At 37.7% G+C, this 12747-nt stretch overlaps 2 protein-coding genes across 3 annotated transcripts in view; one reads left to right on the forward strand and one right to left on the reverse strand.

Annotated features, from left to right (window-relative positions):
• Positions 1 to 374: 374 nt before the first annotated feature.
• Positions 375 to 5139, reverse strand: TCEB1 (transcription elongation factor B (SIII), polypeptide 1 (15kDa, elongin C)). Of its 2 annotated transcripts, XM_009995576.1 has the most exons (3): positions 5075 to 5139; positions 2827 to 2970; positions 375 to 812 (listed from the first exon to the last, which is right to left on the reverse strand). In XM_009995576.1, the coding sequence occupies exons 1-3, from the start codon at positions 5076 to 5078 to the stop codon at positions 622 to 624; spliced, it is 339 nt and encodes a 112-aa protein (XP_009993878.1). In that variant the 5' UTR covers positions 5079 to 5139; the 3' UTR covers positions 375 to 621. The 2 variants fall into 2 exon arrangements, with proteins under 2 accessions (XP_009993878.1, XP_009993879.1); XM_009995577.1 differs by lacking the exon at positions 5075 to 5139 and having other exon boundaries at positions 600 to 812; positions 2827 to 2972.
• Positions 5140 to 9990: 4851 nt separating this feature from the next.
• Positions 9991 to 12747, forward strand: part of TMEM70 (transmembrane protein 70) — a 6100-nt gene continuing 3343 nt past the window's right edge. Inside the window, exons 1-2 of the mRNA XM_009995608.1 lie at positions 9991 to 10006; positions 12543 to 12730. Of these exons, the coding sequence (XP_009993910.1) occupies positions 9991 to 10006; positions 12543 to 12730 (204 nt within the window). The remainder of the gene's footprint in view (positions 10007 to 12542; positions 12731 to 12747) is intronic.

The raw sequence follows: 12747 nt of genomic DNA on the forward strand, positions 1-12747 counted from the left end.
AGGTTATAAAAGAAAAATGTATCAAGTACACCTTTACACACATCTATACTATGAATTAAATTAAAAGTCTTAAGCATTCTCCTACTTACTCCACTTTCCATCTAAATAGAGTATCGCAGTCGGTATACAAACCTTAGGGAGGGCACTTCTAATCTAGTTAGTGTAACTATGCTAAAGGACAGCTATCTTACAAAGGAGATTAAGTTCAGATGTTTAGAAACTTCAACAATAAGATAAAGTTAGAAACCCTAAACAGCTACTCATATTTAACTATAATTACCTTTTAGAGAGAATTAGACTAAACTCCAGTATTTTCTATGGTCATGGTATTAAAAGAAAGCTCTACCACACCTAAAGGATAAGGCATAGCCATCTACTAATTGGCATATTTGTTTATTTGTCTCAGTTTGTGAAAAGTTCCTTAGTTGTGTAAGCAGCAAAACAAACTTCAACTGAATGATTGCTATATGCAAAAGAACTGAAGGCAATTGCCTCTGCAGTGAACTTTACAGTTCTCAATAGCACACACGCAACATGCTATCTGAAAAAAGTTACTAACTGAACTACATGTATTAAATACTGAAAAAAGTTTTACATTTTTTTTTTTATAATTTATTTTATTTAACAATCTAAGAAGTTTGCAGCCATCAGAAGTTCCAGTGCAATTTCAGGTGCAATTGGGAATTCAGGAATCTCCGTCGAGCTGTTAGTATAGCGGACCTTGTAGGTGAAATACATGCATACTTTGGATAGGACATGGGATGGGATCTCTCTAAAATTCACCTCATTTGTTTCATTTTCTGCAAATTGACCTGTGGAAAAAAAACCAAAACAGACACACAATGAAACATCAACCCAAAAATCAGAACCTCAATTCACTGCAAAATGAAATGCTTTACAATACTAATACAACACATTTTAAATAGACTCATCCAAGTCCCTTATTCCCAGGTATGAAATCTCCAGTGTAAAGCAGGATGTGCCACATTCACAATCCTCAAGCATATTAAGATTCGAGGTCACAGAAACAACATTTTAAAAAAAGAAAAGAAAAAAGAAAAAAAGTATTGATCCAAATTTCCAGCTGTCTTCTCCAAGGAAAAAAATAAAAGGTTTCCAGATGTTCTGTATCTGCAGATGTACCATTATCAGTTTCAGGCAGATTTGACAGAGGGTCGAAACCTCAGACATACATTAACTTGGTAAGCTGTAGAAATAGGCAAGCAGGAGGGACAGGGAAACTCAAGATGTACTGGAGGAAAGGTTACATAGGAAGAATACTGAAGAATTTATCCAAAGCTCAAATCTCAAAATGCAAGCACATTTGAAATTAGCTTTCTATAGTACCTATAAGCATGAAATTTGGATGATAAAGTATTTTGTGGATAGTTCCACAGCCCTTCTACTGTTATTTTTGTCCCTCTTTTCCTCATCTTTCTGAAATATTACTTGCTCAGTTTGCCCAACTGTTACTAAGTAATTAAAAAACAGATTAAGCAAATAGATCTCTATAGTAATTCCCCTCACCAGAATCTGAAAGAGAATATAAGAATGACCATATTCATACCAAAGCTCCATATAGCCACTGCCCACCACTCAAGTGACCAAAGGTAAATGATGCGCGTACAGAATAGGGAAAGCACGTGTTAATCATAGAATCACAGAAAGGTTTGGGCTGGAAGGGACCTTAATCATCATCCAGATCCACCCTCTTGCACTGGCAAGGACATCCCTCACTAGACCAGGTTGTTCAGAGCCCCATCCAACCTGCCCTTGAGTACTTCCTGGGGTACGGCTTCCATAATTTCACTGGGCAACCTGTTGCAGTGTCTTACCACCCTCACACTGAAGAATTTCTTCCTAATGTCTAAATAAATCCCCCCTCCTCCAGTTTTAATCCATCACTCCTTGTCCTCTCACTAAAAGCCCTTGTAAAAAGTCCTTCCCCAGTCTTCCTGTAGGTGGCCTTCAGGAACTGGAAGGCCACTATGAGCTGTCCCAAGAGCCTTCTCTCCTCCAGGTTGAACAACCCCAACTCCCTCAGCCTGTCTTCACAGGAGAGGTGCTCCAGCCCTCGGATCATCTTTGTGGCCCTCCTGTGGACCTTCTCCAGGAGCTCTTATGTTGGGGACTCCAGAACTGGACACAGTACTCCAGGTGGGGTCTCACAAAAGAACTAAGTTAACTTCTCCCTCTTCTCTCATCCACCCTTTCAGTCTTCAAGACACTCCTTAAACCAGAAGTGGTCTCATTAATTCAGTAACATATAAGGTCCCTCCTGGGAGTTTATCTACTCTCCTCTCAAGCTAACTTTAGTCACTGAGCTCAGGAACTCCTTGCCATAGGATCTTGTGAATGTGCTGTGGCCTAAACCTCAGTAGGCTGCTAAGTACCACACAGCTGCTTGCTTGAAGACGAAAGGAAGAATAAAAGCAAGAAAACCCTTGGATTGAGAGAAAAAAATGTTTAATAAGCAAAAGACAAGTGGAAGAAGAGAAAAGAAACAAGCTAACTGATACAAAGCTCATCACTCACCACCTGCCATGGGTAGACTGAGGCCCAGAAAGTAATACTCTCAAGTTCTCATACTATGGGAAACTAGTAGTAATGGTACCATAAGATCACTAACTGTCCAAAAGCAGAGTCCAATTATATGTCTGGTAGCCCATACACCACAGAGGTGGACCGTTCCACTGGAAAGAGGAACTACACATGAGCTGGAAAAGTTGTAATTTATTCTAACTTTCACTCACTGAAAGATATAAATGCAATCTGTCCAAAAAATGAAAACAAAGGACTTGCAGGTACTAAATATTTTGTACCTACCTGGTCCACTCAGCATAGCTTTTATTGTTCCTGATGTTAATGCATGCTCTCTTTTTACAATGAATTCGTGGCCATCGGAGGATATTAACTTCACATACATAGCATCTGGGCCCTCACACCCACCATACGTTTTCTCTTCTCCATCTATAATGGAAAACAGATTAAACATTTCAGAGCACAATGACTGATTCACATAGCTAAGAATGCAAGCTGCAGTCTTTTCTACAACTGTTAGCAGACCGAAGAAGCAAATACAACCAGAAATAAGAAGCATTTTGCATACTTGAAGACAACTTCTTTGTTAAAGTAAGATTTTTTGGAAAAGTAGGACTTTTTAATTTATATGTCTCTTATTTATCCATCACCAAATTCTGACATGATTTCTAAAATTTTATGTAGGGGTGAAATTTTCCACTAGACTTGCTCAAGTAAGTTGAACACGCTACTGCTTCCCTCCATACGGCTACTGCAATGTTTATCATACTAGTTCTTCCTAAAAGTTACCCAAGTATATATGTAATATCTAAAAATACAGACTGCAAGGAAAAAAGTGCTTTTTGAAGCACAGGCAAGAATAAAATCAGTGTTCCTGTAAATACATTAATGTAAATACATTAAACAGGATTCATCCTCCCCCACTGCCCAGGCAGACCCAGAACAACCCAGCATTAGTGCAGACTCATGACCTTTGGTGGAAAACATGGAAAAGTGCAAAGCACTAAAACCAGGGATATCTGAAAATTCACCCCACAACAGCTCTGACTGTACATTTTTTGCTTCCCTTTTGTCTCACTATACTCTATTTTATTTCTCTAGAACCTCTTATCCCCCTTTTCTTTTTGTTTTTTTTCTCTTAACAGTGCTATCTTTAAAAAGCTGAAAAAAGAACATTACTGTTGCCAGCACTGCCTTGTTCACTCTGTGCAGTCTTTTAACAGTTTGCCCATCTTGCACCTCTCTTGTCTATTTAGGCAGCCAGGAACCACTAACTACTTTGTGCTTGGCATGGCAGGATACCACCACACTAGGGAGACTGTCTCTGTAGTTGGTCTGTTCCAGTAAACTCTATTACTAAAGACTGCACTAGCATTAAAATATATTTGAAAAAAAACCCAAACAACTATGTGAAAAAAACCCACCCCAGTAAATATACAATTCCTATCAAATTTAAACTGGAAAGTTAATGCCTTCTTTCAAATGCTATATTTTGTAAGGGACTAAGATGATAACTATAGTTAGAATTCCATTAAGAATACTTGAATTTGACACTGCACATATAATTTGATTTTCACAACAGTATTAAACTTGACAGAAAACTAAAAATTAAAATCCTAGAAGTTTTTCTAGCTTGGAAAAATACAACAGAAGAGATCTGTATGTATCTAGAAAAGTAATATACTGCCACTATTCCAAGATGGTATGCAGAAGTACAGAAGATAAAACAGATATACACTTCAGACCTTCCATTAAATTGTTAGTTGTTTCTCTTTCTGACACCAAGAATAGAAATTACTCTATTAGAACATGTACCTTGCATTGTATCTAGTGTTACAGCAAATATAACACTCCCCCAATCAGTTAAGTTGGTTTGTGAATGTTGAGTTAAAATTTAATTATCATGTAGCTATTGCCAATTTTAGTAAAGTACTTTACTAAAGTATTGCTAGTGCCAAACATAATAAAACACATTCAGAAGAAGTACAGGTAAAACCTGAACCTGTCCAATCATGTTTCATTAACTAGACATTTGTAGACGCAGCTCTGACAGACATTTAGTCATCACACACACAATGCAATTTATCAAAAATCAGTCCCTATTATGATTACTTAGCCAGAATTCAACAGGTTGACCTTAAGAGAACAAGAAAACAAAAAAATACTTTAAACAGTACATAGTGAAATGGTCTTATCCGCTATCTAAAAGTTTAGTGCTATAAAAGCCTAAAGGCATCATATTTTTGCATGTGTATCTTCAGCACTATGCATATTTAACAAGTGAAATTTATTTATTTTATTTATTTTTTTTATCAGATGCAGTCTGAACAAGTCTTTCAACAAACTAACAATCACTTGAAAAAATCCTCCTAAACCTTTTGTACAAAGTTCCATTAACTTTTGAGGCTACTATAAAAAACAGTGGCAAGATACATGTTTACAGACTTACAATCCACCTTCTCTACTGATTTAAGAGAAAATGTTTCACATAATAGCAAACAAAATAAGCAACCTCTAAAGACAATGAACTTACCCATTCTCTTCTTATAAAAAAAAATTGTTTATTTTCAACAGCAGCTTTTGCAATACGAGTGTCTGAAAAACAGAAGCAGCAATTCAGTCAGTGGTACAATTTCATTAGTCAGCTTTAGTTATTAGTCTTCATGTTATCAAAAACACCCTTCAGAAAATTATTAAATACAGCATGCAATGGTGATGACCATTAAGTTTTGAACATTATTTTTGCTGCCAGGAGATCCCTACCATATTCAAGAATCTCTACATCTTAACTTACTTTGTAAAAAAGTTGTTCCCCTAAGCTTTCAAAAAACCCTTTACTATAAAGTCAGAATTATTTCAAGACCCTTGTGACTTTTATCACTATATACACCACCCATGCAATGGTACTGGGGAGATAACGAAAACAAGTTTTTGCCACACTGCAGAGACTGAACAGCACGTCTAGAGAAAAAAAATATACAGTCATAAAATAGTTCATTATGCTGTGACTAGAGGAGTGGTTGTCCTGCCATTTGGAGAGACCCTGACAAGCTGGAGAAAGGGGCCAACAGGAAACCTAAGTTCATCAAAAGGAAATGCAAATCCCTGCACCTTGGGAAGAATTACCCCAGGTACCAGTACTGGCTGGAGGCCGAGGCAGCTGGGAAGCAGCTTTGCAGAGAGACCTGGGGGTGCTGGTGCACACCATGTTGAACATGAGCTGGCAATGCCCCCTTGCAGCAAAGGTGGCCAACAGTACCCCAGCCAGCAGGTTGAGGCAGGTGATCTTGCCCCTCCACTCAGCACTAGTGGTATTCATCTGGAGTGCTATGTCCAGCTCTGGGCTCCCCAATCCATGTTAGACTGCATGGAGTCCTACAAAAGGCCACAAGGACTGAAGCACTTGTCATATGAGGCTGAGAAAACTGGAGTTGTTTAGGCTGGAGAAGAGAAGGCTCAGGGATCAGTCTAATCAGTGTGCACTAAATACCTGGCATCCAACCTGTCCTTCCCAGAAGATTGACAGATCCTGATACAGCTACCAATGTCACCTAGGTAATCTACTTCAGACAGTAGGTATTCACATGGCAGGTTAACCAGGAGCTTCCACAGCTTATAAACTGGCATCCAGCTTGCTGCGTACATATTTTGCCATGTAAATGAAATTAAAGAGTTAGAGAAATTGAAGCAGAAGCACTTATTTGCAAAACAAATCTGGTATGTTCAGATACAACATATATTTCTTTACGCTGACTTGCACCTCTGCTGTGGAAAAGAAAACTTTGGAAATGAAATTCCACCCACCCACCTGCTGTCCTAAGATTCCTTTCACATCAACAGCTACTCTCCAAACATTAACCCAGTACAAATCAATGAACGACTGTTGTGTGCCCGCAGATTCAGGAAAACAACACCAGTGATTCTGGATGGTTTCCCAGCTGATAGAGAGTCAGGGGCAACAAAGAGACTGTTAAGAATTCTGACAATCCATGTTGTTGCTTTGAAAGGTAATGAACAACAGCAGAGGCATAAACTGCTATTACTCACCAGAGAAGGAATGCAGAGCAGGAAGTGTGAAAAAACAGACTAGAGACCACTCCCCCCTTACCCTCCCTCCTGTGTTTCTGGTAAAAGCGTAGCAAAAAATGCAAGCAAGTTGAGGATGGAGCAGCAGGATTTGGAGAAAGTTTTAGAGATCTCTGCATCTCTTCAGAAGTAGGAATATGAAACAGACTGAATGTTTCTCCCAGCTTTCAGAAGAAGGTACTTTGTTATATACACCTAATCAAACTACACATACATAACCAACCCTATTCAGTTGTCTGTAGAGAACTGAGCAAAAAACATCCTCCACTTACATTGCTGACGGCTTTGAAAAGTATCCTGACTTTACAGAAATATCTTAAAAAGTATTTTCCTTCCCCTGGCTTCCTTCCTTTCCTTCACTGATACAAGGAACATTTTCACTCATACCTTTGGCAGGTGAAAAGTTCCTGAAAATAACACACATTCAATAATATCCTTTGAGAGTTAATTTGTGTACGTTGTCATAGCTATACCTTAATACTGAGTGTTAAAATGCTTTTGGCATTTTCAGTAATTCCAGGAACTCATCCAAGGAAATTACATTTGGGTGCGGAACAGTTGGGGCACAAAACTGATGGGATCTTCTTGGGCAGGCTAATACACTGAAGCTGGAGAACTGAAAATTGTCAACAACAAAATATTAGAGCTGTCCCAAAAAATTCCAAAGAGCACCTTAATAAAATAAAATGAAATTTGCTATCATGTGATAAAAAATTACAGTAATTAACACTTAAAGAGGAAAATAATTAATCCAGCTCATTGGTCTGAATTTCATTGTATTAAAAAGGAAAAGAGGATAAAAATGCAGTAAGTGTTGCCAGATTTTGGACATGCTGGACTAATTCAATACCTAAAAAATGAATCAGTTCTTTCCTTGGAAAAAGTCAAGTCAAACAAGATGCAAGCTGGATTCAGTAAATCATCTCAGGTTAAATAAATATGGTAAGAAAGTAATCTTAAAATGAGAAAAAAACTTTCTAGAACAATACAGTATGATGCTGCTAATATAGAGGAATTGGACTAGAAAATAACTACTAGTTCCTCCAAAAAGTATACCGAACTTTTTTTTTTTAAACAATGCTGCCAGAAAAGGATAGGTAGATTTAGATGAGACAGAAGTGGAAAGCACTGCAACAAGAGGGGAAAAGACACAAACACAAGTGACCAGTCTTGAGAAAGGGCATACTAGAAACCACATGAAATTACATCATATAAAATGCAAGATCCCTGCATGTAGGGACCAATGAAAGCTACTTGCATGTAGTCAGGGCTTGTTAGTTGGGAGTACAGTCATTCTGAGGTTAGCTAGAAAATCATTCAGCTCTGCAGGGGGGGGAAAAAAAACAAACAAGAGGGGGGGTGCACAGAGAAAGAGGTTAATGCCCATCAAGGATTTCTTTGCTACAGAAACAGGAAAACATGAACATAGTTGCATGTGAGCAACAACTCGTCTGGAATACCACACACAATTCTGAATTTCGTTTTTCAAGAAAATGAAGTTCTAACTATAAGAACTACAGAAAGGAGCCACTGATACGACCAAAGAGCCTGTTGTATAAAACTAGTCTTGCTTGCTCAGCAAAATAAAGCTGGACTGAAGATAAAGATAACAATTATTGAAAGGGATAAACATCAAAGAGAGCAAAGTATGCCAACATTATTCCTGTTTAAGTCCTACAATTGATCATAAACTAAAAAAAAAATAATAAAATTTACACTGCTTTTCTAGGGTCCAAGTTTGGTTCCAAATACAGAACAAAATTAACATTCTATTGCCAAACGTAAACATGCAGAAAGCCTACCTGTTTTAAGAAAAAGACATCATACATTCCATGATATGATGCATTTGGCATGTAAGCAAGGGATACAGTTTGGTTTCACTCAAGTTTCTATTCTGCCATAGCAATGTGTCTTTAAAAAAGAAATAAATCCAAAAAGATTACTGGGAATGCTATTAGCAACACAGATTTGCTCATTACAAAATATAGAAAGCAGAGAGCACAGAAAAAACATAGAGTCAATGCAACAAAAGAGAGAAGGAAATAAAAACAAGAAAGCTAAGAAACCTGAAAAACCTAAAAACCCAATAACAATCTAGTAGCATCTAGTGGTTCCTCTTCTGGATCAAGAACACATGCCACTTTATAAAGATTAGCACATACAACTGTTCAAAATTATCATTTTGTAAGAAGCACCTTCTTCCCAACAAGTACATTCAAAGTTACGAGACACTTAACATGATCTTGTATAAGCCACAGCCTATTTTTTCAGTCAACTATCTTCCTGGTTCTTAAGTTAGTAGAACAGCAGTATGGAACAGCAGAAGAAATATATGGAAAAACTGGCACGAAAAACATGCAATATTTTATTTTTAATAGAAATCTTGATTTGTTATGTAATATCCCCCAAAACCAGGGAAAAAATGCACATAGAAAAAAAATTAAGACAGGTGAAGGATGTAGAAATCCCTGCCACACACAAGTTACAGCTTGTGCATATAATAAAAGGAGTCTGAAGGGATATTTTCTGGACAAAAATGTATTCAATTACATTGCCAATTGCATGTCCTTAAGTATTAAATAATAGGTTAGAAACAGGAAAGTCAAGCAACCTGGTCTGATCTCTTACCAGAAATTCTCTTCTTAGAAATACACTGTTTTTTCCAATGCACTATTTATTGCAAAACATCTTACTCTGCTTTCCTTCTGTGTAATGAAAACAATATAAATGACATTTGCCAAGACAATATGAAAGACACTCAGTGAGATTTCTGAAGATGCCTGATAACTACCTATATTTTAATTACTTTTCCACATTTTGTAGCAGCCCATATTTGACTTCACCAAGACCACATCAATGAAGCAGTAGGGAAGAGAATAATTCAAGTTTTCTGAACACTCAAAACAGTTGCCTTTTTTATTTTATATTTCTGACTTGACTATTTTAGGCTCCTGCAAAGAAAGACTCATTTTTGTTGCAGTACATTCACAATTCTGTTTCTCCTCCAAGAAGCTTATGTGGCATTATCAAGTAGGTAGCTCAGCTCTCCACCTTTTCATCTCCAAAAAAGCACATATATTATTGTTCTCCTGCTTTACCTCCTTAAAATAAAAGATTAGTAAAAACTACATTAATTACAGGAAAGATTACATAAGAAAAGCTATGCTACTTTTTAATCAGTGAGGGAGAATACAATACAACTAAAACCAGAGCATTTGGCACAGAAACTTCCCAACTAGTCTAAAAAAGAAGTTCTTGCTACAGAAAACTTCAGATTTTTTTTAGATATTAGAGAACTGAAAAATTTCACATTTCTGGAATATTTACACCTACAAGGTGGAATATAGCGAAGTATAATAAAACATGGTAACCACACGAGGTAAGTGTTCTTGTTGGCATACTTTAACACCTTCTCCCCCTTCTTACAACTTTCTAAGAAGAAATGCTATGGCACAGTGTGTTTAGTCTGACCTCTCTCCAGAGTCTTTCAAACACCAAGTGCAATTTTTTTTAAAAAACCATGTCCATGTCCCACCCACCTCACTCCCAAAGTTGCATGCTCATCTCCTAGGCTTCCCAGACTTTCCAAAATATAATTTCCTTGTATATCTCCTATGACCAGAATAGACTTGAAGGACACAAGCTAATTTAACTGAACACATGGAACCACTGCAGGGATTCCAGAACCCCACTGCTTTATTCTGGCTAGCACAAGAAAGCTAAATCTACTCAAACATTTCAAGCACTTAAGACTCTTTGATCCTACAGAAAACTTTAAATAATCAGATTCTGGTCTAAGGAAACTCAAATGTGTTCAAACTCATTTGCTGCACAACACAGACAGCTTTTGCATGCTTCAGCTGGTGACATCTCTGTATTCTACACTACCAACTTTTGGAAAACGTGGGGCAAATAACACAAATGCCTTCACAATTCCTAGGTTAGTTCAGAAGCTAAATGTGACATTTTCTGGGTGCCATTTGTATGACAGTTCATGGGTGAACAAAGGCTGTTGTGTGTTAGAACAGTAGCTTCCTACTGTTCAATCGGAAACTCTAATCCTGTTTTTAACCTTATCACTAATTTTTTTTAAAAAAACCAACCTGCTCTTAAGCTTGGTATTCACTGTTCAGTATGGATCAAAAAATAATTTACATCAATAAGGACTGAAGCATATTTAGAAAAAAACACAAGGTAAAACTGGTATGGTCAATTTCCAGATCAGCTGAATCATTATTCCATACCCACAGGCCCCACATTTCAAACACTCAGGAGCAAACTGAAGTGTGACAGGAAGGGATACTACAGGTGAATACTAGTTAAGATAAACAAGAGATGATACCATGCAAGGAGTATCAAAGACCTCACGCAAGATGTTGTTTTTCTATCCAAAGAAACTTTCCTTTTCAGGAATTCCTAAGAAAGCTTAAAAAAACCCCAAACACATATATTATTGTTTTCTTCCTAACAGGTAAGGAAAGCCCTGCACTGTACACCTCTTGCCATTAGGGAAAAAAAGCTGCTAGCATATTCCAAAATTTCACAGGACATGGACTTTTATCCTCTCGTTACAATAATTCATCAAAAACTAGTTATGTAAACTACCCCATAATGAAGACAATTAAATTCTGAACCGTTCCAGGTGCAAGAGAACTTGTCAAAATACATTAAAATTACTTTCATCTGACAAACCCCAAACTTTTATGATGGAACATTACCGTTTCTTGTAATAGACTCTGAGCATTGCAAAAACACAGTAAAACATCTGAAGTTAAGTACACTTTTGAAAGATCCCCATTTGTCCCTACACAAAGCACAAAGGGCAGGAGCCTGATTACAAATTTATCAAAAAAAGAAATACGAGGTTTGGAGATAGAAGGTGGTTCCTCAGAATCAACTGGATCTCCTCATTGCACCAATACTTAGTCTTCACATTAGACCACATGAAATTCCTAAATCTCTTCATCACCCATTTTAATATATAAAAAAAATCTCAAATTACTTTTCTCTAATACAACAACAACAAAAAAAATCAAACATGAAGTGGTCAACGTTCCTAAAGTTTATCTTAAAGCTCCCAATGTTAACAGGAAATGTTACCAAAAACTTCGTTGGCATAACTTCAAGCACGTTAAAAGACTAATCTCAAGGTGCAAGGTGTGTGCTAGGTGTGCAAAGAGGGGGCCAACATATTATAAAAAAAACTAATTAACACTAACTCCCTTTTTAAGTAACTCCAGTTAATAAACATTATTTCTCTCCTAACAGGTTGTTTGGTTGTTTTTTCTGGTGTTTTTTGTTGTTGTTGTTGTTTTTGTTTATTTGCTTTTCTTCGGTATAGCAAAAGGAAGAAATTAAGAGCACAGAAGGGACTATTCAAAAATAAGGGCACAAAGTAGTTCTCAGCCTAAAGGTTTCTCACTTGTTTATTTATCTATGTTTTCCTGGCTTGCTTCCAAGTTGAACTTTTGCAAGTGATCTTCAGCAAACCCAAGTAAACAAATGGCCTAGGACTATTTAAGTCTCCCAGAGCAAAGCTTAACTCATAATCTACCGTATTAGACACCTTTAATAAAGCTCCTGTACGTGGCATTATTACACGTTGCAAGATTAAACCGAGCCTCAAAGTTAACCGCTCAACACCCCTTTTCCTCTTCACACATATCTGAAGCCATAATTAACGTACCCAATGCTTAGGCTCCCTTATAGTAAAGCAGAATCTCCCTCTGAGGAACCCAAAAGCTTATTTTCCTTGCTACAGGTAAGTGTATCACCCCTCTCCGTCAATCTTGTTTGGTTACGCTCGTCGACCATGACATCTAAAGGACTTTAACCAGCACTTCTCACCTTGGCATAACAACCCCTGGGGGTGCATCCTAAATTCTTTCGGCCTTAAGTTTTTCCCCTCTCTCTAGGGCCTGGTGTGGGGAGAGGACGGACGTCATTCGTGGCGGAAAAAGTTGAAGAGCCATATTTAATTAAAGCACCGTTCCGAAAAGCCCCTTTGCCGCCAGCACGGGGATGTCAAGGAGCCGGCTTCGCTCCGCGCGCAGAGGGGAGAAACTCGCCCTTCGCCGCCGCCCGGGAGAGGAGCCCCCGCCGGGCACCGCACCCCCCAGC

Source organism: Chaetura pelagica, unplaced genomic scaffold, assembly GCF_000747805.2.
Source record: "Chaetura pelagica isolate M959 unplaced genomic scaffold, ChaPel_1.0 scaffold83, whole genome shotgun sequence".
NCBI lineage: Eukaryota > Metazoa > Chordata > Aves > Apodiformes > Apodidae > Chaetura > Chaetura pelagica.

Excerpts from the sequence above, each read along its gene's own strand:
- TCEB1 (XM_009995576.1), bottom strand. Across the intron at positions 813-2,826 it reads AGCTATGCTGAGTGGACCAG|GTCAATTTGCAGAAAATGAA; the intron begins GTAGGTACAAAA and ends TTTTTTCCACAG.